Below are 27,909 nucleotides of genomic sequence, written 5' to 3'. Positions count from 1 at the left end.
CAGTGGCTGAGCACTGCCCACAAACCCCCCTGGCACTGGTGCCACAGGGTGACAGCTGTGTCCTGTCAGCAGCTGCCCAGGCTGTGTGCTGTGCTCCCAGCTGCACCCACCCCTGTGCCATGGCCATGCTCTCCCTGCTCCCAGGGCTGAGGCAGGGCTGGGCAGTGCCTCCCCAGCCAGGGCCCATCCCACTCCCACCCTACCTGGGGCAGCCAGGCAGGCTGGGGGTGGCAGTGGTGACGAGTCCTGCCCACGGGGCCGAGTCCTGCTCAGGGCCACGCACGCTCAGGTTCAGTGGCTGAAGCAGTGTCAGCCACAGTCCAGTGGTGGCCACAGTGACCAGTCCAGGTCTGGGTCCAGAGCAGCAGACCTGGGTGTTCCTCCAGGCCTGGGCATAGCAGAGGTTGCCACACTGAGCTGTGGCCTCCAGAAGAAGTGGGACAGCCCTCTCCAGGCAATCCCTGAGTCTCAGCACTAAATGCTGACCCTGGCAGGGTGGGGGTCACACCAGCAGGACCCCAGCACCACAGGGTGAGGGGCAGCCCCACAGCTCAGGGCTGGAGTCAGCAATGGTCATAGCAGGATGTGTGGAATGTCCATGTGTGCAAGGGTAGTTCAGAGTTTCCATGGGGCTATTCCATGGGGCAGCTCTGTGCAGAGGGTACAGGGCAGGCAGTGGAGTCAGGGCACCCCAAGGGGCCTCAGAGCTGGGCAGAGGGGCTCAGGCCACTGCTGGGGAAACAGGGACCCATGGCTGGTCGGGGTGGAGGGGGCACTCAGGAGCCCTGTCTGGGCTGGAGACTGATGCATGCAGGGATCAGACCCCTGGGAACCCAGCTGTCCTGGGGTGGGGTGTCACTAAGAAGCCAGGCACTGGTTGTGGAATCAGTGCTGGGGAGCCGTGGGGCAGGACCATGTGTCAGTGCAGGGGAGCCATGGGGCAGTGTCCCCTGCCCAGATGAGAAGTCTGAGCTGACTGTTGGAGTGTGGACAGCACCCCCAAGGGAAAGGGGCCAGGTGTCAAGTGGGACAGGAGGGCTGGCAGGCCAGCTGCCCTGTCCCACGCTGCTGGGGCTGGGCCAGAGGTGGCAGCCAGGGTCAGCCAAGGGTAAAGATCATCAGACACATCCACGGCGATGAGGTCCGAGGTAGAGCCAGGAGGGTGAGTCAGCAGGGGAGGTCAGGAACAGGTCCAGGGGCAGCAACCAGGGTTAGCCACAGTCTAAGGATCACTAGGCAAGTCCATCATGACGGGCAAAGGCCGTGGTCAAGCTGGGAAGTCGGTCTGCCGGCCAAGGTCCAGGTTCAGATTACTGGGCTCAGTGGCCAGGCTCAGACATAGCTGTTGGTCTGGCCAGGCCCCAGCAGCAAAACTCCAACCCTCCCTCCAGCAGGGATGGCCAGAGCCTCCCTGCCCGGGCACATGGCAGCCACTGCCCCACAGGTGCTCTCCAAGCTGTCCCCAGCCCATGGAGTCAAGCCCCAACAAGTTGGGGATGGAGGGGAAAATGGAGGAGAAAATGACACTAATTTTCTCTTTGGTGGCAGCAGCAGGACTCCCATCTGTCACAGGCACAGAGCAGCAGCTGGGTTGGCAGGGACATTGCCCAGCTGCTGCTCCAAGCTGCCCTCCCCGCCAGGGTGCCCAGAGCTTTTGCTTGGTGACAGTGAGTGATGTACCTGGAAGAGCCTGTTGCACTCCGTTATCATGTGGGCCAAGCCCTGCGTTGCTGCCAGGTTCTCATTCAGCTCCCTCTGGTCTGGCTTCCCCAAGCTGCACTTCCTCTGACTGGATCTAGGAGAGGGGAAGGTGAAAGGAAGGATGAGGAGCAAAGTGCTGGGAACCAGACAGAAAACACACTGAAGGACCTGCATGTGTCATGTAGGGCTCATGCAATGTGACCACTGAAGGTCAGTCCCTCCCAGCACATCCCAAGGGTGTCCAGGGCACTACTGATCAGTAGTAATGGAAACTCAAGAAAGGCAAGTCAAGGAATTTATTCCCCAAACACATCACACACTTGGCCAAGAACAACAATGGCCAAGAACAACAAAATTACCCCAAGCTTATTTGTATAATCTTCAATATCAAGCTCCTTTGGTACCTGCAAAGGCCATGTAGAACCTCTTAAATTCTTTGGCCTAAACCACTCCCAACACATTCCAAACAGAGTCCCCTCTTTTAATTCATGCTAGTGATATTACATCATTAGTCCTGGCTTCTGAAACTTTTATCTATGTGCATTCCTGCCAAATGGCTTGAAAATTGGGTGGAAGATAATAGTCCTCAGTGCTGCTCCTCAGAGTCAGACCTGTCAGCTTGAACCCTTTGAAGTGGGAACCCTGCACCAAGGCATTAATGCACAGTTACAGCAGAGCTAAAGCTTCAAAGCACCCTGGCTTCTAAACACTGACAACAAAGAGAAAGCGCCATTGCTATCTTTGGTCCTAACGTTTCAGAGCAGTGTTGATGTAAAGCACAGAGGAACAGCTCCTGGAGCTCAGAGAGCACAGCAATCCAGCAGGACCTGCTGCTGCTCCATCACATCCCCAGGTGCCCTCGCAGTGGCCCCGTGGCTCCCTTGCTGTATGCCCTCTCAGCACAGGGATGCCTGAGGCATCTTCTGATGCTTTGTGACATTCAAAAGAAAATCCTCAGTGTTTCCTTCCCCTTCCCCTGTGCTATCCAGAGCCTGAAAGATGCCAACAGCCCATCTGACAGCTTCTGCTTTGGGACCAGACCTCCCCTGCCGATCCCCAAGTGAGGCGTTCAGCTCGCTGCGCTGTGGGGAGCACGATGCCTCCTGCACAGCCAGTTGTGCTCTCCTGCCCTGCTCTGTCTGCCCACAGCCCAGGAGCACCAGCAGAGCAAACAGCCCTGCCTCAGGAGGCCAGATAAGACATGAATGCTCTCAGAGATTATTTGTCTACTTTGGCCCAAGGGCACCTTCCCCCCTGCACGTACAAACAGGGGATGTTATGCAATTCAGATACTTTTACTTATTAAGATAAATTTACAGAATCCCTATGGCTCAGTTTGGTAGGAATGATCCCCCTTATCACCCAGCAGAACCAGTAGCTGTCTCAAGCTGCCAGGTATCTGCAGGGCCTTAAGGCTATACCTGAGCTCAGGCTGCCAGTGCAGGAGCACATTTCCAATGCCCAACACCACTTTAATGCTAGCAGTGGGCCACATGCTGGGCTCCTGGGCAACCAGGGGAGTGCAGCAGTGGTGAGGGACACAGACAGACTGGTCAGGAGCATGGCAATGAGACATTACCACAGCCCTCTGCACTGGGCAGTGAGCAGCTGCTCCATGCACTGCAGGCAGCTCCTGCTGCACCTGAGCAATCAGACTGAAGGCAAACCCTAAGGCACACACAGCCTATTTCCCCCTCAAAGTCAGACACTGAACCTAGGGCAGCTACAGAAAGCATTAATCCAGCAGGAACACTGTGCACAGCAGCAGTGCCAGCATCAAGGTGCCCATACCTGGTTGAGGAGGAGGAACTGTCCCGCCTCAGGGTGTTGAGGTGAAACAAAGAAGGTGCAAGACAGACAGCAATGTTGGTTGGGGTCATCTGGTTTTCCTCAACAAAAGCCACCACATCTCGCAGGAAGAACAGGAGAATTTTCAGAGCTTCTCTGTTTTCCTTTGGGAGAAGGAGAATAGCAGCCTGGACAGCCTGAAACTGCTGGTCCTTGGGCACATCTGAAAACATGAACCATGACAAAAATCACACATGACTTGCACAAGGAGCATCCATCAGCAGGGTCCCAAGCAGGGCACTGAGCTTGTAGGTTCATCCATTTCCTTGTCCCAAGCTCACAGCAGACAAGGAGAGGCCATTATCCCATCAAACATGAACCATTTCTCCTGCTGCCTGTCAAGGGCATGTTCACAGCCAGGGATGCTGCTGCCTGACTTGCAATTTATCTTTAACACCATGCTAATGAGCATATCCTGAACTGAGTTACAATCCAAATAAGGGTCTGTTTCCCCATAAAATATTACTCTGCAGTGATACTTTGGAGCAGGTAGCTGCTGCAGGTAGCTGCTCTAATGTCTTTTCCTTTCAGCTTCAAGCATGAAGAGAACAGATGCTCTCAGATAACTCAATTCAGAGAGCAGTGCTTTGCCAACAGATTTTAATTCACACCAGCCCCCACTGAGACTGTCTGCCCAAACAGCTCCAGCAGGAGGGTGGGTCTGGCTCATCCTGCCATGCATCCCTAGCACAAGCATTTCTCCAATTAACATCACTGCAAAGGGTGGAAGATCACTTCTCCTTCCCTTCAGGTAGAAGCACACATATAGAACACACAAAACACACTGCTTGGTGAAAGCAGCACAGTTCTTATCTCCAAAAGAGTAATTTAATCTCTGCACTTGCTCCAGTCACATCTGGCAGAAGATGGGTGGAGTGGGATGAATAGAATTTGGGCATTTGCTGTTCTCTCCTGAAACAAGATAGGAGGTAGACAGTGGCCAGATTACAATAACTGGAGGCAAACAATTATACATCCTTTAGACATGGCAACTGTAGACCTCCTTACAAAGGAGGATTTGTGAATGCAAGAAGAAAACTTACTTCAAACACATAAATAATTTTCAGACAAGATTTTAAAACCCTGACAGGTGATGAAATAAAACCCAACAGAACTTTTATGAACCTACACTGTGCACAGGAGAGCAGCTGCTCATTGACTTAGATCAGTAAAAGCCACACGGGTTAGTCTGCAAAACCAGTCCTCCCACAAAGCTCACACTTTGTCCTTCAAAACCTTTTCTCAAAAGCAGAATAAACCTGTCTGTCCCAACAACACTATTAGCCCTACTTCAAGTTACTTCCCCAATCCATGTGCTTTTAGAAAGTGAATTCCTTGAGGGCAAAGTACTGGAAATAGAACCTGTTTAAACTGTATTAAATGCAGTATTTCAGCTTTGTGTTTCCTTGGTTTTTGGGTTGAGTCTCAAGGACAGTAACAGTGTGAGCACAGGCAGAAAGCTGCTGGTATTTCCCAGCTGTTTCACAGCAGCTGTTCTTGGCCACCTTAATAAAGAAATGTCATCAATATATCAGATCTTCTCACTCAAGGAGCTATGCCATCCCATGAACAAGGGGACCAGGTTATACCTTAATTTTGCATAAGGAAATTACTGTTTACAAGCACAGCTTAAGGGGGCTGCTACTGCATTTCATTACACTTATCCTTCAGGGAAGAGAACTGGCTGGTTCATAGGACACAGGTGGGAAGCTCTCAAGTCCAGAGCCACAATGAACTCGTCAGAAACCTCCTCTGACTACAGGGGACTTGGCACTAGTCCTAGTCTGGCCACTGCCTTGCACAGCTGAGTATCAGGACATCCAAGGCATTGGAAAATGACAGCTTTGGTACCTACATTGGTAGATGTGGAGGAAGGACTCACAGAGCCTGCTGGTAAATATAGGCTCAGGAAGGTCTCGGAAATACTGCTTCACCATATCTGCCACGTCAAAGGCTGACTGCCCTTCGTAACACACGTTGTTTGGGTTGGTTTCATTCATTTCTCTTAAAGACAGAATCCTGGATTTAACACCGGATTTTCGGAACAAGCCAACCTGTGGGTAAAAGAAATTATTAGAGACAAAGAGAAGAGTCATTGGGAATTAAAATTTTGACAAACAAGTGATCCTTCACCTTCCTTGTAATAACAAATATCCTATGGAATTGAACACCAAAATACTTTTGTATTGTTAGAAGCCACGTGGACATTTCTCAGAGGCAAACCACAGCTGATGCCCACAGAATCAGCTGTGACATACCAATTTTCATGTTCATTTGGCTTTCATTTAATACAAAAGTACTCACTTTACCTTTTAAAATCACTACCATTGGCATATGTCCATTTTCTTGGGAAGGCTATGTTTACACATGGCAACTCTAAGTTTCAAATTCACCAGTGTGTGTCCACCAAACACAAACATTCATCGAGTGCTGGCTCACACAGACTGACTCTCAGATCCTCAAGGCTCCTTGTAACACCTGATACATCCAATACATCTAGCCCTTCCACAGGCTGGAAAAGGGCAGATGCCATTTTGAGGGAAAATTTGGTTTTCTTTTTAATGTGATTGTCAACTGAGCGAGGTTTAGGAGCTTCCCATGAGCTCAACCCCTCCGAAGCTTCTGGTGACAGTTTTACTTTGTGCCACTGAGACAGTATTAACACTCTGGTTTATATATAAACTGCATGGGTACCAGAACCTCAAAATGAAAAACACTTGCACTGTCACTTCACAGAACTTACACACTTGTTCACTTTGGTGTGACATTACACACCTAGACAATGGCAAAGCACCAGAAGAAAAGTCCTCTCTTTAACTAATATGTCTCATGTCAAAAGGTCCTCATTTCTGCAGCTGTGCTATGGAAATACCATACACAGCACACACTTCCTCTGCCATCTCCACTTAGGGGATAAATACAGAGCTGAGCTCCAGAAAAAGTTGCTACAGGCACTGCTGTAATGTTTCCTCTCTGCTTAGTGGTGCATTTCAGCTGAAACAAGATTAATTTTCACATTAGCTCTGGCACTACCAGCAGCCACAGAACAGAAGGAACAATGACATGACATTGGCAGATTTGCCTCCTTGGGGAGCAGAGACATGACACCTCCCCAGGCAAAGACAGCCTGGCTGCCTGCACCAAGAGACCTGACTGCAGAGGGTTTCAGTGAGGGAAGGCACAAAAACACAGCACAGGGCTTAAGGTATTCCCAGAGGGAATCAACAGTGGTATTTCCTCACAGGCCACCTGCTCAGATCTGTACCTTTCAGCCTATTGAGAGCCTTAGGGGGCAAAAAGTCCTTCAAAAAGTATGAAAGAGAATCTGGTTCCCTGGAGCAGGTCTGTTCATGGCCCAGAGCTGCTCTGGGCTGCCTGCAGTTCATACCTGGTCAAGAAAGTGACTTCTCAGATACTCCAGGGCTTGCAGGATGCCATTGGGCAGGGGGTGGCTTGTTCGCTGCACATTCAGAAGCAAAGGAACCCCAAACACATTTTTGTCCTTGTAGTCTGAGGCTTTTGGTTTTTTAATGAACTTTGGTATGGTCCTGGAAATGAAAACCAGTAGATGCAGCTTACTAGGTATCCAGCACATTCCACCTGCTGCTTTACACTCATCAGACAGGGCAGAGCTGCACCTTGTCACAACCCCAAATTCTGCCATGTACCTGTACACACAGCATCAGAAGGGAGAGAAAATCAGCAAAGGCAATTACAGGGATGACTTCCTCATTTCATTGCTGAAATTAACTTTAATAAAGCATCCTCATGGGAAATACATTCCATCCCTCTACGCCACTGAAGGTTTTTCCATTCTTTCTGTATTCAAGTACTAACTCCCTATCACAAAATGCTGACTGATGTATCTAAGTCTTCTGAAGTGTCTGAATTTGTCACTGGTTTAGTTCAAACAGACACAGTACTGGAGGGCTGGATTCTCAGTCCAGCCAACTCTCACCTCAGGTCCCACAGTCCCTGGGATGGTTCTCTGAAAAAGCCCTGCAGATTTAAATCTTGGGCAGATTTAAAGAGAAACTATGATGTGCCTTAAAATCAGTAACAGCATGACCAGCAGTGTGGGGTCAAAGTACAGCCCAGAGCAGAGGAAATCCTGGAGCCATGGAAACAACCATGAAGCTGCTGGCAATTTAACAGGATGAAATTCTTCATCTTGAACATGTGCAATGTAGGCAGGCAAGGAAATTCACATGCTTACATCAACTCCTCTCTTTCCAGCTCAGGTTGCTTTAGTATCAGACAACTTACCAGTTCCAGCCCTGCTTACTGGAAGGGGAATATCTGTCCATTAAAGCTGTGAGTTTCAACAGTGCCAGCTTTTGTGTGCGGGCCAGCTGGGCAGCTGACTGGCCTTCAGTCTGGAGGGAAAGGCTTTCCAGGTTCACACTCTCTTCCACACACCACTCTTGCTTCCCATGCCTACAGGATAAATATGGTTTAAGCTTAGGACTGTTTCCACCATCCCTGTTTTCTACCTGCATCTGTGAAGCACCCAGGACTCTAAATGACCTGCAGTTAGTTGCACTTAAATAAGGTACTTCCCATCCAGGAGCAATACTGGCAATGCAAACTGCTGCTATTGAGATAGGATGGAGTGAAAAAATATAGCAACATGGCTTCCTCCATGAGGCAGAAAAGAAGCAAAAGGCAAAAGCCTTTATTAAAGAAACAAGCACACTTTTATAGACTAGATTGTGGAACTGAGGATAGAAGTAATTTCATTGGTGCAAGGAAGGTAACACCTCTTGTAAACATGCTTTGACCAAAGCATCACGTTTCCCATGTACTCCTCTGTGCACAACAGCAGGTGCTAGCTGTGTTATTAATTATTTCTCTCCTGTTTTCCTTTGAGCAGCCTGAGAAAACCCAAGCTGCTTTTTCCCTGGCTTTCACCAGTATCTCTGATCCCAATGCCTGAGTGCACATGCAGACTATGAGTGTCCTACTTTCAGCAGAGGTCAGATATTGGTACCTGTGGAGTGGCACCTGCCAGCAGCAGGGCAGACCCTGCTACCTAGGAAAGACTTTAGAATACTTTTTTCTGGCAAATCAATTATATTTTGAGTGGAGAGAACCAAAGGCAAACCCAATGATGGCTGACCTGTTGGTCTTTTTAGAGTCTGTGATGTATGCCAGGTCTGCAGAACCAATGTCCTTGCCCAGGCCACAGCTGCTCTCTCCCTCAGCCTCCCCTGCTGCCTGATCTTCTGCGCCCTCTGTTCCAAGAGAGCTTTCTTTAGGGGAGGGTGGATACAAAGAGGTCAAGTCACTGGCAAAGTCAGGATCCCCATCATCTGAGAACTTCTCTGTCCACTGATCAACCAGCTTTTTGAGACCATTGACATCTGCGATGACGCTGTTCAGCTCTGAAAAGACATCGTCGTCCCCGGCTGGTGCTGCCTGCAGGCTCAGCAGGTCACTGCTGGGCAGGTTGTCATACACACTCAGCCTGTTGTCTCTGCCTGACTGGGGGCTCCTGGGGGCTCTGGCATCCTTGGAACCGCTGCTGCTCTGGCTCCTCCTGCACCCGTGGAAACTCCCAGTTCTCCAGCTGACAGAGCTGTCTGCTGGAGACAGGGAGCTGTCTGTAAGTACTGTGGGGAAGGTGCCAGGTTTATGGCCTTGTGGGATGTGAAACATCTGGTTCTTTTGTAATGTCATGTCATTTTTTAGGTTTTGCTGGGATAGATCATTGCCCAGCTTACTGGAGTCCATGTGCTCTGCATACATCCCCCTTCCTTCACAGGGGCTGCCTGGTTTTATAACAGGACTTGGAGTGCTCCCTGTGCTGCTATTTACAGACTGATTGCTGCTATTGCAGCTCTGGGGAGAAAAGGAAGAATTGTTCTTTGTTTGGATGCCAGAGAGGTCAGAAATATTTACACAGTTCAGCATCTTCATCTTTTCTTCATTAAGTCCTTCCAGAAGAACAGGTTCACTTATTATGGGTCTGGCCTTTGTCTGACCACTCCTTAAATTGCAGCTCCTTAAGTGCAGCTTCTCCATTTTCTTTAGAAGGCTCTTCCTCTTTTTAGATGGTGACTTATCCAAAAGCTTCTCCTCACTAGTGATATTTAAAAATTCACTGGGGGGAGGAGAACAACTAAAAGCAGAGTCCAGTGAAGGCACCTTAACTGAGGAACACCTTGAGGAACTCGTGCTGTTTTCCACATCTTCAAAAGGTTTTTGGGAGTTAGCAATGTCACTGTCAGCACTGCTGGTGCTGTGAATTGAGGACACATCATGCTTCTCACCACGATCCAGAAAGACACTGTCCTGGCTGTTGATGATCTTCAGTACTGGGCTGCCTGGGGTGGAGGCAGCAGCACCTTCCTCTGCTGGAAAAGCTGGCAGGCTGTCAATGCGAGACCAGCGCTGGCTGCACCTCTCATAAGCCCATCTGTCACTTATTGCACAAGGCTCATCATCCTCAGAGTCGTCACTCTTAGGAGGAGGAAACAAACAAAACCAGTTCAAGGGAAAAGTTTGGCAAATTTTAAATTACAAAAAAACAGTTTAACAAGGAGACTTAAATTTTCTGCCAACCTCCAAAACCCCCAAGACCAACATAGGGAAATGTGACCATTCAGTCACTGAAGATCTGCCCTAAGTTAGTTGAAAGAACTGACAAGTGATGCCCAAGCATGCTGACAAATCTGGGAAATTTACCACAGGAAAAGGTGACAGATTTGATCTAAGGGTGAAAAGTCCTGTTTTGTGGCAAATCCAGGGGTTTTGAAAGATAATTGTATTGGGTTTACTGTCATTCCTAAAGTCAAACAAATCAAACACTCACACTTCTGTGACCAAAATTCATCCATTTTCAGGTAGTGTTTAGCTGTGGGATTACAGCAGCATCAGTGTGTGTGGCACCTTTTTGGAGCCCTCAGCCTCCCTTGCCAGCTGCACCAGGTGTCCCTTTGCTGGATTGTCCCCATTCTGAGGGACAGTGAGACATCAGCGAGATGGGAGCCACCTGTCTCTTCTCTGTGGGCTCTCTTGCCTCATTCTGCCCTAACCAAAGAGCAGAACTCTCCAAAACCCAGACCTTTTTCCAGGAAATGGCATTATTTTCTACTAGCCCTGCAGTTAATCCACGGGGGCTCAGAGGCTTCACAGACTTGTGCTGCCCAGCCAAGCTGTGGCTACCACTCTGATTCAGCTGCAGCAGCAGAGCACAAAGGCAGCACAGCTAAAACTACCCAGCTTGTATTGGCTGAACATTTGGATTGCCCTTCTCATGTCTTTGTTTAGCCAGCAGGAGTGAACTTTCACTTTCAGCACCTAAATAAGGTGGGAAACTACTTCGGAAGGCAATGACAGCCACGTTGAAATGGGGATTTGGGGCAACTGTTGGATAGTAACATGTCAAATGAAATTTTAAAAGTGTTGCAAAAGCCAACCCTAACCTACCTTGCAAAGTTTCAGACATTATATAGTTGCAATCTCCATCCCTACGTCTTCTCAACATAAAATGCAAACAGCAGAGCTTTGTGGGATGGAATATAAAAGGAATAGAAAGGAATGTTCAGAAATTGCTAATCCTTCATGTGCTTTTAGACCCAGGTGTTTGATACAATGCTAAACACATCTTTAATTAGAACAGGAACTGTGTTACAGACATACCCGTTTCCTATCACGGCTTATTTCCACTTTCATTGATGCATACTTGTTCAATGTGTTCAACCTTCTAGGGTTTGAGAAAAAACAGGAGTTTTAAATTTCAACTGTTTTATTTCTTGAAAACAAACATGCACCAAACTAGTTGATCTACCATGAAGTCTTCACTGTTGTCAAAGACTGGCATTCTGCTAGAGGCTCCCATACAGTGATCCCCAAAACCAGCACCAATAACAACACCAGAATGTTCACACTTCCAGTTCTGCCATCTTAAGACTAAAGAAGACAACCATAATCAATCATTTAATTTAAAAAATCATATTATTAGCTTTCATGATTGTGAAAAACATCGTATTGATTTAAGATTTTGAAAATAAATGAAACTCTGTGTGGGCTTCTTGAAAAAAAATTAAAAACCAAGACATTAACCTGTATCCCTGGAAGGACTGTGCTATCTATCATTTTAATTAAAGCTTGTGGAATCAATAAGGTCCCAAACTAGTCAATCACTTAATTGTCAAACAACAGGTGGCATCAACAGGAGGCACACTGAATCTCCAAGGAACACTCAGGACAGAAGTGATACCAAAAAACAAAATATTCCCCAAGTTCTCTAATATCTGCTGTGCTTTGGAGATGTGTGTGTGAGCAGCCCCTCTTGGTGTTCTGGTACAGGCAGGCAGAGCTGGAATTCAGGTGACCTGACAGCACAGAAAAGGACCAGAACACTTCACCAGGAGAGGAACTTTCCAGTGCCCTAGGTGTTAGGAATCATCTTTTCTGCTAAAGAAACTCTGCTGAACAGTCTCATAATGAGATGGCTTCAGTAACTGCAGCACCAATTGAAGCAGAAGCCTCACACTGCCCTGGCACTCTTCCATGGGGAAATTCCACAGGGCAGTGAGTCTGGCTTGGCACTGACAGTGCAGGTCCACTTGTGTGCTCTGAACAGCTGTGGCAAAGCAATAACTTCAAACCAATACCTTTGCTTCTCACCCCAAAAAATATTCAGGAAAACAGAACAGATCTCATGCAGATAATTTTTTTCTGTCTATCTGCTGGAACAGAAGTTGGAGGAAATTCCTGTACTCCATTACATGTGATCCTAGAGAACAGCCTGTCATGCTTGCAGGGAACTGGTTATTTTTAACCAGCTTGCAGACATTTCACATTACAAAAAAAATATTTAATGCTCAGTGTAACACCCCTGAGAGCTTGGCTAAAGAGGAAGTGCAGACATGTGCTTACTTTACCTTTAAATTCCTAAAACAACCAACTTCAGTGGCACTAAACTATGTGCTTAAGTGATTTCCTTCAGTCACAGGTTTGGTGACTTTGTTAGTCTCTGACAAAAACAGAGGCATGAGAAGGTGAATAACAAATAACTGTGGGGCCTGGAGGTACCAAAGATGATTCATGATTAATGTTTACCTGAACAGTGATTCAATTGCATCTCCATCTAAAAATTCATGATCTCTCCTCACAGTTTTTACATCAATGGGAAACTGCATATCTGTGAACAAAGAAGTTGAATCTGAAATTTGAGCTGTAATTGTAAAGACTTTCAATTTTGCAACTTATTTATCATAGGTGAAATGAAACTACTTTATTTCTATAGCTGTACATTCATGCAAGCATTTTTCCTTAGGACAAGTGGGAGAATAAATGCAGGGATCTGCTTGCTGCTGTTCCTACAGGTGGACATGCTCTTCTGCATTTCCAGGAGCTTGGCCATAGACAAGAAAAGCAAAATAACCTTTAGATTTGCTTTGGTTCTCTGCACCTCCTACAGAATAAAGCTGGGATTGTTTTACATGAGCCTGTGCCATGGTGAGGTGCAATGCAGCACTCTCTGAGCTCTAGGCAGCCTGACTCATCACACTGGGCTGGAAGCTGAAGAGTTCAGCTTCAGCTCCTGAGATTTAGCCTTGCACATGAGGGAACCACTGAGGTCTACATGTATTTTCTTAACTTATTTTGTAAGCTCAATTTTCCTAGCCGGGTCAAGACACTGCATAAGCAGCAAGGTAATGCAGGAGATTAATTTCTCAGAAGCATGGCAATGCACATTTCCAACAAACAGCTTATAGAATAAAATCTGCTGTAGGCAGACAGGAAGCATTTCCAGCCTTCAAACCCAGCTCTATGGGCTTGACTTAAAATTTTCAATTTTGCAGGGACCAGGGGAGGTGGGAATGAGAGCAGTTAATGTTGTTCTTTTAGCTGTAGTTCTTTGATAAAATCTTTCTTAAGAATATATTAACTTTTGTTACTTTCAATGTTTGTAACAAAAACCTTATTTTAAAGAAGAAGTTTTAAAGTATATGCACAAGTGTGGCCTCAAAAATTATACAAGTTCTCAACAAATCCATACCTCCTCCCAAGAAATAAGCACTCTTTGTAGTTTTAACATGAAAACATGCTGAAATTGCATTTTTGACTGGCTGGCTGCTGCTGAATATTTCTTCTGAACACTTATGATTGCAAGATGATTTTTTCCAACATTCTTTTTCAAAACACCAATAAAGCAATCTCACTCAGATCACAGGCTGGAGAGCCTCAGAGGAGTTTTGGTTGCAATCAGAGGTTGGAAACATCACTTCTAGTACTCCAAGAAAAAGAGCCTGAAAAAATTATAAGCAACTCAAAATAACAAAAGCAGAAATTTGACTGAGCTACAGTCTAACAATAGGAAAAGAAAACCAGGGAAGATTTGATCCTTTATAGAATTCTAGTGAGTCCCTGCTGAGATGTCCCTTCTGCAAGAGAACACACCAGGTCACTACTTTTCTACAGGTTTGCGTGCAGACATAACAGAATTTGGAAATGCTTCCATCAAAAGTGTCAGGTTCTGAAATATATTATTTATGTGAACAATTCCACTCGAATTCAGTGTCAGCTGCTTGGCAAGTCTTTGTGATCATACCTTCAAACAGCTGAGCATACTGGGGAAATCCAGCAGCTCTCAGCCAGTCGCAGGCTTCTCTGGCTTCAATTTCTGCAATGACAACACACAATTGTTCATGGACAGTGCTCACCAGAGTCAGTGATAAGCTCATTTCACCTGGCACACTCTCTGAGAATCTTGTCTGTTAATTTTTTTTAGGATATTGCAAAAGAGGAATGCATTCTTGTATCCAATGCACTTCCATGCACACAGCTCTGCAATAGCCATTCCACAATAGCAGAGATAAGCTAACACAGGAGAGAACAGATTTGAACACATACTTGGGATGTCACACAGGGGTAAATCAGCTGTCCCTGAGCTGGGGGCAGTGGAGCATCTGCTGCAAGTCCCAAGGAGTGACCAGAGCAGGGTGTGGGACACACATCTGTGCCCTCACGGCAAAGCCTGCTCGTGCATTCCAGCGCTGAGAGATGGTGATAAGACACAAACAAACCCTATAAATAAACTTAAAATGCTCTCACAACTTTAATAACACTGGACACAGCCTAAGCATTCCCAGAACCAGAGTTCTCAGGAGTACCTGTTGCTAGGGTCTATCAATATTTATTTCCTTGCCAACTACCTACGCAGCTTGGCAGCCACTGCAGCTGCCAGGAACGAGCTGCTCGCTTTGTGACAGCACTGAAACATTCCCACAGAGGCAGAGCAGGATACAGCCTCACAGAATCACACACCAGACTCCCCAGAAACACAAGCAGGTCAGCATGAGTACCTGCCCTCAGTCTCTAATCTCTGCCAAACTGGGAATGCCTGTGGAAGAGGAGAGGATTCTCAAATGCAGTTTCTGTAGGTCTGCGTGCACCCCAGCTTGTGTTACACCAGACACCAGCCTAAGGCAAAGACTTCTTTGAAAGGAACATTTTTGGGCTACCTTAAAATCCAGCACGCTCAGTAGAGAGAAATATTTTAAAAGTACCTTAAAGTGCAGCATGACAGGCCAGAGGAACAGAGCTGTTCCTTAAAACTATTTTCTTTACACGTACACTTAGATTAGGATTCCAAGGCACTTCACACACATATCTATTCAAATTCACTGCTTGCTTTGCTCAGACTTCTCAATTGTAAGTCATCAGTACAATTAGACACTAACCAAAAATATCACATAACTTCCCTGATTTTATTTTTCTACATTAAAACTTAAAATAGCTTCCATTATCACCTAATCAAATTGGACAATGCCATTCTAACAGAGGCTTCCCTGGACAAAACTGTGGCTTTTTTATCTGAGAATAAAATGGTAGCACAGGAAGACTGGGATATTTTTACACAAAATAGATGCATGAATCTCTTCCTTTTTCCACACTGCAGAACAGAAACTAATTTCTTCTACAACAGCCTATATACACTATGCCTATATTTATTGCTATACTTAGTGCCATAATTTATCATAATCTTTACCACAACACGGCATTTACTGGAGACAATAAAAGACAAGCGTATTCACAGAGCAAAAACTGCAAAGAAAAGCTATTTGTAGAAAAGAGCCAAGAGGATGATCAGTCTAACACCAAAAGTCTTCACAAAGACAAAGTGATTTTCATTTAGAAAAACCCAACAGATTCACTCAGGCATCTCAGCTGTGGAGAAACTGTAGCTGCCCTCATTCCAGACCTCATCCAGAGCCTGTGCTCAGCAATCCTGAGCTCAGACAGGGACTCTCTAGGGGCTGAAGCTTCCCTAGTTCCCAACACATTAAAAGCACAACTCCATTTTTAGACCAAACCAAGCCATGAAAAGTGATGAAAAAAGAACAGAAAAATATGACAGGAAAGTATTTTGCACCTAGCAAGGATATTTTCAACGAATATGACTGAAAATATAACAGCATTGTGACACAGGTGGCCTCTTCCACAGAACATGGACAGAGGAGCTGGGGGAATTTTCTTTGCTGAGGTAAATCTTCAGGCCTTTTTACATACCTTTGCACAATCACAGAGCATGTTTGGATTAGATATTAGGAAGAAATTCTTCTCTGGGAGGGTGGGGAGGCCCTGGCACAGGTTGCCCAGAGAAGCTGTGGCTGCCCCATCCCTGGAAATGTTCAAGGCCAGGCTGAACAGGGCTTGGAGCAAGACCGGTCTAGACAAGAGGATGACAACTTTTTAACATCTTTTGGGTGCTATCTGCACAACTGAAATAGCAGAACAACCTCAATGTGTCACCACCCTCTCCTGAACTGATTTCATAATTAAGCAGATGAAAAAAAAAATCTGCAAAGCTTAATATTCCTGGGTTAGAGGCTGCCAGCAAGTTTTCCATGCCAAGCCAGCTATTTCCCCATGGGCTACAGGTGGTAGGTTACTACCAGATGTTTATGAGAAACAACTCAGAGCACAGCAGTGCCTGCTGCACCCTCTGTACTGTGTCCCACAGGTACGTTTTGTGCTGAACACAGCCCAGTTCCCCTGCAAAGAGCACTCAGAGTCCTGCCTGTGCCCCAGCCCAGCACACTGCCCTGCATGGGCTGCCCTTCCCACTGCTCCCTTCTCCCTGCAGCCCCAGCTCCTCCACCAGCTGGGCTGGGACAGCCTCCTGCAGCCACCTGGGCTGAAAACCCTGTGTCCTGCCTGCAGACTGCAGGACCCACACTCCTCACGTACCTGGATCCTACAGTGGGAATTAAATCCCATCAGAATGAACAGCAGTGTTCAGATTGTTTGCAGTAAAGAAAGTATCAGTACTGAGATCTGGGCATTGTCTCAGATGTTTTCCTCACAAGAAGCAGCACCTTCCTAACAACAAGGCAGAGGCAGCAACCAAAACCACTGACAGCTCTACATCAAACAGGCAAGTCAGCCTTAATATGAGCTGATCACTAACTTCAGCTGAAGAAGAAGGTCCAACTGTACTTGGGCAAGTACACTGCCCTTGTACCAAGGGCACTGGTGGGTGCATGCAGGGAGGGCTGTGGGAATGTGCAGCTGCCAGCCCAGGCCAGGGGGCTCAGCTGACTGTGAAACCTTGACCAAATTGTATTACTTTTCACAGAGCTGTCTAATTGTGGGTCTATTTCAAAGAAAATTTTAAACAGATTTTAAAAATCAACAGTAGATGCACTACTTCTATTTCCATCCAAAATAGTTTTCCAGTTTCAACAGGTAGGAATCACATGGTGATCAGGACTTCATTAGTTAAAGAGATTTAAGTCTGAATGCCTTCCAAAACCATGGCAGGAAGAACAGTTGGAGAGGTTTTCTTGCTGTTTGCAGCATTCCTGCATTAGTTACTACTCCTTTTCTGTAGGGTGCAAGTGTGGTGCTTGTGTCAAAGAAAGGATTTCTCAACATGCCCAGCAGACAGGAGAACAGAACAGAGGGTAGGACTGACTCCTCACTTTGACTGCTCATTGCACCACTCCATAGCAAAACAGAAAATAATCCAAAAATATCCAAAGATTTTGCTCTTTCCCAATCTCTGTCATTATACAGGAAGACTTTTTTCCTTTAAATGGCAGTAATCCTCCTCAACAGCCACAGACAAGCAGGTGCCCAGGGTCCCACCTCAAAACCCACCTGGTGTGCCTCAGGGGGGAACACTCAGCCTCCTCCCATCACTGACAGTCCCAGCTGCCACCCCCCAGCCCCCAGACCTGGAGCCAGCAGGGCCCATGCAGGCTGGGCAGCCACATGCCAAACTCATTTTCCTGCAGCTCAGGAGCCCTGGGCTGAGAACTGGCAGCTCCTTCACGCTCTCACTCAGATCCTGTCATTCCTGGTTGTGCTGGCAGTGGTGGAAGTGACAAGGGGTTTTCAGTTCCATTTTAACATCAAACCATGAGCTTCCCATCACATCTTTCTGGTTTGTGCATCTTCCTATGGCTGTAAGAATTGATGTAACTTCCCTGTGACTTACAGCTGCTAATGAGGCATTTCATTTTATGCACACCCTGTGAAAAAAGCATTTGCTGTGCTAGAACTCTGATTTCTGATGGCGTTCAACACTGCATTTCACCTGTGACACAATTTTAATAACTATTTTTATTTACATTATATCCTTCTACTTTAAAAGAGAGTTGGAACCTGATGTCTGCTCCATGCTGAAGATTCAAATGCAATGCTTTCAAAGAAGGGTGTTTACACTGACCAAGATAAGCAGTCAGGGACTTGTAAAACTGTCAAACTCTCCAAGAGCTAAGATGGATCATTAAGAAGTGGAAATGTTTATTCTGTTTTCCCTTGTGCAATGCAAAATATCAAAGCTTAATTGTACTTTACTAACCCACTCAAGGAAGAGGGGGGAAAAAAACCAGAGATTATAGCTTGGAATTTAGCCAGGATAATTTAGGCTCCATGCAGATAGTGAACATAAATGTCTGGAAAATGAAAAGGCCAAGATATTTGTCCTTTCATTCCTACTTTACTATCATGCTGGTGTTTTGGAACTGCAGCCAACTCTTCAGTTATCACAGCTGGGAACTGCAATGTATCCCAGAACTCAGTGGCAACCTTAATTGCATCTTTATCCAGCTCCTTGGCATCAGCTCCCAAGCCGATTACCAGGACTCCCAAGCTGATAGTAAGGTCTTTACTTGGGTCCTTGTCATTTGCCACCCCTGCTGGTTCCTGGGACCCAGAGAAGTTTAAAGGCATTTTCTTTGCAGACCACATTAACTGGCTTGTCAGTGCTGGCTGATCTTTTAATTGCTTCCAAGTAAGTTAGAGAAGGTAGTGTTTGCTCTATGGGAATTTCACAGGGCTCGAGGAAAGTAGTACCTAATTCACATCAGCTTCAGCAGAAATGAGAGTGTAACTCTCTAATTTCCAGTCCACACTGGATTATCCAAGTAAGTGGGGTGAGAGAGGGGATTTATCTCCCTGCAATCTAACCCCAGCTATGTTGCTTCACTGTGAAGTGGGAACAGATCCCACATTTCTCTGACGCAGAAGCTCCTTATGGGTGTTTTTTCACAGGACCCTTGTACATGATTGAGAAACACTTGATGCAAGATTCCTGGGAGGAATTGTAGCAGGGAGGGTACTGCCTGCTGCCACTGGAGCCAATATCAATAAACCTATGGCACAGAAGTAACAAACCCCATAACAAGTGAACTGTCTGTGCTCTTTCATTGTGTAGCACTAGGCTTTCTTTAAATATACAAAATGCCAATAACACCACAGTGCATAATACAGGTTCAATCTATGTCTAAGGAACTATTTAACCCCACAGAGACTGCCCAGTAAGTGGTTATATCTAAAAGCAAATTGGATTATTGGCCGTGCTAAGGCTGTGCTGTGCTGAGCCTGCCGAGCCCAGGGCAGTGGACAACCTTTTACTGGGTCACCCTACCCTGATGGAGCTTGCTGATATTTGAAGATATGCAACAAAGTCAGACAGTCTGCCTGGAACTTTCCAAGTGCATCCAACAAATCAGCAAAAGCAGCAGCTACTGGAAAAGCACAATCCAAAGCATTGACAGCTGGAGAGCTGCTGCCACACTAACAAAGCAGTGCTAGGAAACAGCAGCACCCACCTGGATTCTCACCTGGATCCTCAGCTGGGGATGTCATCTGCCACAGCACCCACTGGATCCTCACCCGGGGATGTCATCTGCCCCAGCACAGACTTTGATCCTCACCCGGGGATGTCATCTGCCCCAGCACCGCTCCCCGCTCGGCTCCGCTGCGGTGGGACCGCCCTCCCCGGCCACCCCTCCCTGTGCCCAGCCCGGCCCCGCCCGGGACAGCCCGGGACAGCCCGGGACAGCCCGGAACAGCCCCGCTGCCTGTGCTGTGCCTGTGCCTGTGCCTGTGCTGTGCCTGTGCCTGTGCCTGTGCCTGTGCCTGTGCCTGTGCCTGTGCCTGTGCCCGGCTCGGGCCGCCCGTGCCGCGGGAGGGCTGGCCCGGGTCCCTGCCTGTGCCTGCCGGGTGTCTCTGTCTGTCTCTGCCCATCCCTGCCAGGTGTCCCTGCCTGTCCCTGACGGGTGTCCCTGCCTGTCCCTGCCCATCCCTGCCCGTCCCTGCCCGTCCCTGCCTGTCCCTGCCCATCCCTGCCCATCCCTGCCCATCCCTGCCAGGTGTCCCTGCCCATCCCTGCCCATCCCTGCCAGGTGTCCCTGCCCATCCCTGCCTGTCCCTGCCCGTCCCTGCCCGTCCCTGCCAGGTGTCCCTGCCTGTCCCTGACGGGTGTCCCTGCCTGTCCCTGCCCGTCCCTGCCCGTCCCTGCCCATCCCTGCCAGGTGTCCCTGCCTGTCCCTGCCGGGTGTCTCTGTCTGTCCCTGCCTGTCCCTGCCCATACCTGCCTGTCCCTGCCCATCCCTGCCGGGTGTCTCTGTCTGTCCCTGCCCATCCCTGCCCATCCCTGCCCGTCCCTGACGGGTGTCCCTGCCTGTCCCTGCCCATACCTGCCTGTCCCTGCCCATCCCTGCCGGGTGTCTCTGTCTGTCCCTGCCCATCCCTGCCCGTCCCTGCCCGTCCCTGGCCGTTCAGAGCCGCTATGCCCCACTGCCCCACACTCATTCAGATGAAGGCAAATCGACACCCCCTGGTTCCCTTGCTGGCTTACCTCCACGCTTTAAAGTTTTGCCAATGGCAAAGTTTTACAAAATCAGCTATTTTTTTTTTCTTTTTATTGCACAGAGCTACCTCTACCCTGCACAGAAAAACCAGACCAATGCTGCATCCTGCAAAGGAGATGCTGTGCCCAGCAGCAGAGGGGGCACAGAGCAGAGCTGGGATTCATCCCAAAACCGACCTCTCAGCCCAGCTACCGAGTGTGACCCAGCCTCACGGTGTTTTGCAGTGTTGTTTTATAGTGATGTCCCTTGCCACAGTGGTTTTCATAGATCAGACAGAACCTGGGCTTTTATTTTGCTTATATGGACTTAGTCTAGACTAAAAAGTGTTTGTGGTCTGAAAAGCTCACATGCAGTTGAGCAATGAATCTGGGTGCTAAAATCATATTAGCATGTTTTTCAACCTCTGCAACAGCCGTGACTTCTTTGTGTTTGTTGTAGTTCATTGCTGCTATGATTTGACTTTTTGCTTTTAATGATGCCGTACAAAATCTAATAAAAAACCATGATCAGTCTTTGCAGCCTGAACATTCATCAGCAGGTACAGAGTGGTGTGTAGGCTGATCTCAGAAGAACATATCAAAAGTTTAAAATCATTTCACTAGAAGTGAATTTTAAATCCCTAATAATTTATATTTGCTAGACTGTCAGGCATCACAGGTCAATAGGGCAGATGGAAAGGTGGGATGCTGTGTTAATTTACAGAGGTTGAAAGATGATTCAGACTCTGTGAACCACTCCAGGAAGCCAAACTGGGCTCTCAATTTCTGTAGAACAACTTCTTGCACTGTTTAGGCTCTTAGAGTTTGGTGCCTAAAACACAGCAGGAAAAATAAGAACTTGAATGAAGTGGATAAGAAAAAATTTTTAAATTAAATTAAAAATTCTTATAGATGAAGAAATCTTCTTTTTCCCAATCTCATTTAGGAGAATTATATCCTAATGACGTTTAATTTATGGGTGTGTTTCATTATCACTAGTTTTCTGTATAACAACCAAATGCAAAATTTGCAAAGACCTGTGATTTATTTTTGTGCAATTGCTTCCTAAACAGACAATTTATATGGCACAATGAAAAAGATGTTTGATATTGGCACTGGGTGACAAAATACAAAAGAAATTAGGGTAGTGTGATATATGACATTAGCTATGATTACCTAAGAAAATGCTTTTTGCCAGATCCACCCAAAGCCATATAAAAAGTCCACACCCTGCCCTGATTAAATTTGCAGCTATGTGCTTGGATTAGGGAGACAGAATGTGTCATTCAAATCTGAGGATAACATCAGTAGACTGCTCCTATCCCATAGAAATGCTCCAACCAGAGCATGCAGTTTCTCTTTCCCACCCATTTTCCTTTGGGCATTTCCCATGAGAGGACAGTACATAACCCTAAAATGCTCATTTTCTGTCTCTTTAACAGCAAAATGCCATCAAGCTCCCTAGTGTGTGGGTTACCAGTTGTGAAAAGACCCACAGTACAGTGCAGTGTTCAGTGAAGAATTTTTGAAGGTTTTCCAGGAAGGAATCACATTCCTCCATATTGATCATTTCAGGTATCCTACAGGATAAGGAACCCAGGGAACCCTGGCATCTGCCTCTCACTGGAGGAGATCCAGCCCTCACACAGGAAGCTTAATGCTGGAGTAGAGGGTGTCTGGAATAAGGATGTCTCAGCTTCAGAAGGGGCATTTTGGGTATTTTCAGAGTGTGTCAAACCCTCCACATCCATCTGCCTGGCTGATGGCTTGTGGGGCTTGTGGAGGTTCCCAAGACAGAGAGAAAGACAACAAGAAGATGTTTTCTACTCACCTGGGCTTTTCAGTTCCCAGCTCTGCAGCTTGCCAAGGAGAACACAATATTACTAGAGCCCCAAAGCTTATGCCACTGTTTGTGACTGATGCCTGGAAAATGGGATCTTTTACCCCAAATGGTCATTGTCACTTGATTTCCTGTTTTCTGAAATCACTCACCCCCACTGAAGGCTCTCCAGAACCTTTCTGAAGGGCTTCCTTCCAAGCTTTGGCCAATGCCCTGACTGTAGTGAGCACATGCAGGGACTCTGCCCACACCAGTCACATCCCACCTCACTCAAATGTGCTGGAAACAATCCTAGAGTGGGTCATTTTAAACAGCTTCACCAAATACTGCAAGACCATAGTTAATTGTTTTTAGAAATGAGCCTGCTGCTGCTAAATCCCTCACTCATGCTTAACCCAAGCTCTGCAGAACCCCCAAGTCTCTGAAGTTGTTCCAGACAGTCAAGCAATGGAGCTTGGCATTAAAGCTGAGCTCCTTGCATAGTTTAATTCCTGTCACTGGAATACTTACTATACATTTACAAAAGATCAGCTCACTTCTTTCTTCCCCTCTCTCCCTTTTGCCACTTCCCTTAACACTTTTCATGAATCAAAGCTGAGTGATATTTAATTTCTAACTTTCTTTTGGTAAGATCCCAAAGTAATTGTTTTCTATTTTCTTCTCTGATGATCTTGAGTTAACATAGGAAATCAAGCAAACTAACTTCAGCTGTGACTATACTAGGAGGCATCAAGAAAGATATTTCTATGGAAACAAGTTGTTCAGAGAGAAGCCAACTGATTAGTTAAAAAGTTAGATTAATGGGGAGGAAAAATGAAGAACAAAATACAGGCAATACATTGAGACAGTTGAAAGAGGGGGATGTTAAAAGTGGTGGGAATAACTGTCAGCTAGAAAGAAGAAAATTAATAAGCTCACTAGAAAAGGATGTAAAATTGAAAATAATTGGGTGAAATTAAGGGGGAAAAAAGCTAACAAAACCAAAAATTCCTGAGAAAGAAATCCATTGGTTGAAAGGTATTTTTCCAGGGACAAAGACTGAAACTTTATCATCTATGATGCAAGAGAAGTTAGACAAACTGCACATATATGTATTGCAGGGAGAAAGATGTGCAAGCAGAAACAAAGACTGTGTCACTATTTTTCCTCTCTTGTGACAAGAGTAAGCTGAATAAAGTCTTAAACCTTTTTTGAAAAGAGGAAAATAATATTGTTAAATATAGACCCTTGGATATGCTGAAGTGCTGTTGAGGTGAAGCAAAACATAAACCCATCATATTATAGAAGTAGCATCTTGTTACCACTCTGGTCTTCCTGTCAGAAAGCAGCTGTGTGAGAACAGAAGTATGAGAAAATAAGCACATTCAGGGACCCCTGAAATTAACAGCAGTTTTTTTCCTATAAAAGTCAAGATAAAATGGTTTGGGTCCAAGCCACTCAAAAAGCTCTTAGATTACAGAAAGACCATTCTCTTGGTTTTTCCTTCTGTAGTCATTCAAAACCATTTAGATCTGATTTTCCAGACTTCACCATCAAAACCTTAAAACATTATTAAAAACTTTCAAATGGTTTTCGTGTTATTTTCTCCACCTCCCAATGAACTTTTCTTGGCTGCTTTCACTGGGACATTCCAGTGAAACCTGCAGCAGATAACACATTATCCCATTTTCAAGCTTAATTTCACAGAGCTGAACTCTAGAAAATGCTGCTATGGATTTTTGGTTCCTAACAGGATCAGGTCATCATTAATTCTAATTTTAATATCTTCCTTTCTAAACTCAGCCTTCAACTAAAAGGTCACAACAATACAAAATGGTAGGGAATTACCCACACCCTACCCTCACTTAGCTCTTCTGGAAATCTGTGCAAAATAAAACCCAGGAAGAATTCTCCCTTCCAATATCAGATACCAGAACTGAGATTCAAAGACAAACTCTTTTTAAAAATGGAAATGTAAAATGTCCTTGTTATTCCTGTACCCCTGAGAAGTCAGTCCCTTTGTATGGCTGTTTACCTGCTCCTATGATAATCACAACAATTAAATGTTTTTATGAAAGGAAATATTGTGGAATTGTTGCTCCTGGAAAACAATGCAACTTTGCCTCAGCCAGCAGGTGTCAATTGATTTGATCTTCCCTCTGTTAAATTCCAATGCTCCAATTTCCATTAAAATTGTGTAATCTGTTTCTCATTAGAGCAGGTCAAATCTCAAGCTGGAATTTAACTTTTGTCTTCTGTTGTCAAAAGTTAAGCATTTTAGAGAGGAAAACACTGTGCTATCATGATGAATTCCGGGGATTTTCTCAGGAACTTTTAGGGTTAGACTAAACAAATTGAAGAATTCTTTCAGCATGCAGCAAGAAAAAACATATCTTCCTGTTTCATAGATTCACAGAGACCATTTAATATGAAAAAGCTCAGGAGAAATGTAGTGGGTGCATGGAGCTGGAAATCTATGTCCAATGTCTAGGAACAGAGCATGGAGGAGTTTAACTAGTGCAGGGAACAGGGTACCCAGAGCAAAATCACAGCTCTGACCCCCTGGCAGCCAAGAAAAACGAGCAGAGTAAGCACTTGGATTTTCTCAATCACTTAACTTCTTCTCCTATCTCAAGAGCCACTTGAAAGCAAAGGTGACATTGGAGGCAGAGCCACTGACACTTCTGAAGTCTCCACATGAAAGCTTGAACCTGCAGAGCCTTGGCCAAGGTTCTTGAGGAACAGAGCAAAATCTGTGCTCACAAGCAAACCCTCCCAAGGAGGGAAGGCACTTGATTGATAATGCAGCCTTGGAGCCTTTCTTTCAGTTCTTTCTTCCAAAATGCTTTGGATAAATATAACTGGGTTAAAAGCTTACTGCAAAAAAAGTTCAAGTTAAAGGCAACATCTAACTGCTGAAGCCTAAAAATGCAGTTCTGCATAGGTTGCAGGGAAAAAAAATGTTGCTTGTAATCTGTTACATTTCCTACTCCCAGTATTGTCTCTAAATGTTTTGCAATCTCTGTCATTAAAATGCATTTCTAGAATCATAACAGAACTTGGGCTTGGTTTATTTACACTCCAGCAATAGCAGGCCCTTCAGATGGAATGAATAAGCTGCTGAAATGGTCCTGAGGAAGATTTTAGATTGCACCTGCTTGTATTTGGACCTGAGATATTTGGGAATAGATAACTCTTACCTCTGTGCACCACATAGAAGCACTGTCAGTAATGCTTGTTTTTTAATCAAAGTAACATAATTTCAGAAATGACAAAATGGTTTTTCAAGCAAAGAAGCCAAGATAGAATCTGCTATTCTCCAGAGTAAATTTTTGAGACTAATGTTCCTTAGAAGGAAACTCTTGAGGGTTTTCATGTGGGGAACAAATCCAAGAGTAAGTCCCTGCATAACCAGCAAGTGTCCCAGGCACTAGTGAACACAGTGTCCTGCCTTGGACAGTGGTGGTCATTGCTAAAGATATTACATGATGTGGGAGAGCCAGGCAAACACATGGGAGCAGACAGAACATCAGAAAATATATGAAGTTCCTCTATGTAATATGTGGAACTGTATGGAAAAGTATCTTCTTTCAACTGCTCCCACAAAGAAGCCACAGATTTTATCTAGCTTTGATTCACAAAGCCTTGTTCCACAGCTCTCTGCCCACTGCCTGCTTGTGGTGGCCTGGATGGGAGTTCAACATAACCCTCATTGCTACTGCTCAACAGGGTTATTATATATATATATACACACACACACACATATATACATATATATATATATATATACACATATATATGCATATATACACATATATTTATTTTTTTTTCCCCGATGCAGCCCCACCATTTCACCAAGAGTTTGAGTTTGATTTGTAGGGAAGCAATGTCACAAAGGAAAATTCCTCAAGAGATTCAGTGTGCCACCATCCCTGGCTAAGGAGGAGATGTGAAACACAGGCTGACAGACAGCTCAGCCCTTCCCTCTGGAGATCAGGCATTGCTGTGACACTGCTGTGAACCAAGACTGAGTGAAAAGGGATCTGCATCCAAACTCTGCCTCCTCTTTCAGTCATGGTTCTTGAAAAACAGCAGCTTCTTGCCTGACCAGAAAAACAGAACACTACCTTGTGCTTTCCTTTCTTCCTATCTGCATTATATCTCTGCTGTTGAACAAAGTGGTTGGACAGAATATTCTTCAAAGGTGCAGTGATGCTCATTCCAGCAATAATCAAAGCAGCTGGACAGGTCAATTTTTTGCCAATCATCCAAAACCAGTACCTCCTAATTTTAGCAGATTAATTTTGTGCATGTAAAGACAATTTCTGTTTCTAACAATACATGTTAACAGCTCAGGAAACAGCAACAGGCAAATGCCATACTAGAGCAAAGACTATCCTGAGTTTATCTGTGCCTGCAGCCAGACCTGGAAATCCCCTGAGAACAGGTTTGTTTGTGAGTGTTTCCAAGAACTCCTTGCTTTTGAGCTAAACAGATGCCAGAGAAATAAAGAGCTTGGGAACTGGTGGTCCTGAGTTGTGGGATATGGAGTTATGAGCAGAACTTGATTGGGTGGAAGGACACACGGACAGCAGCACTGCAGCTGAGCAGTCCTTGGGTCCAGTGGGTGCCTTTCTTCTGTTCAGTTTTGGTTACATCCCATGGAGATTAAAGGGAGTGATTTCTGCAATAAAATCATCTTCTTTGGATGCACAAATGGGTCCATGTCACTTTGTTCCCTGTTGCTACAACCAGTGGTGTGGCATTGCCATCAGGGTGAGCAATGCAAAGGAACATGGAGGGCTTCACGACAAGAGAGAAAGGTGTGCTGGCTCACATACATAAGGATATCTAAACTTCAGAAATGTTGGCAATTTACTTGAATTGAATATTGAAATAGTATTGAATATTGAATATTGAAATTGAATATTAGAATAGTAAAAACTGAAAGGCAATTAGGTTTTGATAGAATAATGATTAAAAAGATTTAACAAATACTAGCTTGAATTCTCCACATGGTCACATCCTCACTTCATTATTTTCAAGCATTTGTAAAGCCATAATTTTATCTAGATGCATAACTGGGGACCAGTCCATCTCACCTACAGTTCTGCTGTTTGGAATGAGCAACTCATGCCACAGTGACCTTGTCCAGTTTGCATCCCCCCATAAGCTGAAGCTATTTTCAAAGATATTTGTCAAGTATTAACCTGTTTCCAGGAAAGTGACAATAACAGAGAAGGAAAAAGTAATGGTGGCCAATTTGAGCCAAATCAATTGTTATAGATTATGGACTGATTTTATGATACATTTGATGCCCTTTGCTTTTTTCCTGGCTCAAATTTATCATTAGCAAATAATTACTTTAAATTTTTGAGACCCTCCCAGAAAACACTGCTGTTCTAGTTCTGTGGGATTTTATATGTGCTCATTTCTATGATAG

General features: G+C 45.5%; 1 protein-coding gene across 5 annotated transcripts in view; it reads right to left on the bottom strand.

Moving 5' to 3' along the window:
• Nucleotides 1-27,909, bottom strand: part of LOC130258967 (rho GTPase-activating protein 7-like) — a 48,696-nt gene that overhangs the window by 3,950 nt on the left and 16,837 nt on the right. The window contains exons 1-11 of one of the 5 annotated variants that reach the window (XR_008841561.1): nucleotides 19,626-19,768; nucleotides 14,114-14,185; nucleotides 12,619-12,700; nucleotides 11,194-11,257; nucleotides 8,669-10,011; nucleotides 7,816-7,986; nucleotides 6,938-7,097; nucleotides 5,405-5,603; nucleotides 3,493-3,712; nucleotides 1,681-1,795; nucleotides 204-1,285 (exon numbers count right to left, since the gene is read on the bottom strand). Coding sequence is in view for 4 of the 5 variants with exons in the window: in XM_056502739.1 (XP_056358714.1) it covers nucleotides 1,681-1,795; nucleotides 3,493-3,712; nucleotides 5,405-5,603; nucleotides 6,938-7,097; nucleotides 7,816-7,986; nucleotides 8,669-10,011; nucleotides 11,194-11,257; nucleotides 12,619-12,700; nucleotides 14,114-14,185; nucleotides 19,626-19,649; nucleotides 19,690-19,702 (2,463 nt within the window). In the remaining variant the exon portion in view is untranslated. Of the gene's footprint in view, nucleotides 1-203; nucleotides 1,286-1,680; nucleotides 1,796-3,492; nucleotides 3,713-5,404; nucleotides 5,604-6,937; nucleotides 7,098-7,815; nucleotides 7,987-8,668; nucleotides 10,012-11,193; nucleotides 11,464-12,618; nucleotides 12,701-14,113; nucleotides 14,186-19,625; nucleotides 19,769-27,909 lie in introns of those variants that run through there. The other 4 variants (XM_056502740.1, XM_056502739.1, XM_056502741.1 and 1 more) reach the window with 4 other exon arrangements.

This window comes from Oenanthe melanoleuca, chromosome 13 (genome assembly GCF_029582105.1).
Source record: "Oenanthe melanoleuca isolate GR-GAL-2019-014 chromosome 13, OMel1.0, whole genome shotgun sequence".
Lineage (NCBI taxonomy): Eukaryota > Metazoa > Chordata > Aves > Passeriformes > Muscicapidae > Oenanthe > Oenanthe melanoleuca.
The sequence above is the reverse complement of the archived record's forward strand: the minus strand, read 5'-3'. Positions and strand labels throughout refer to the sequence as shown.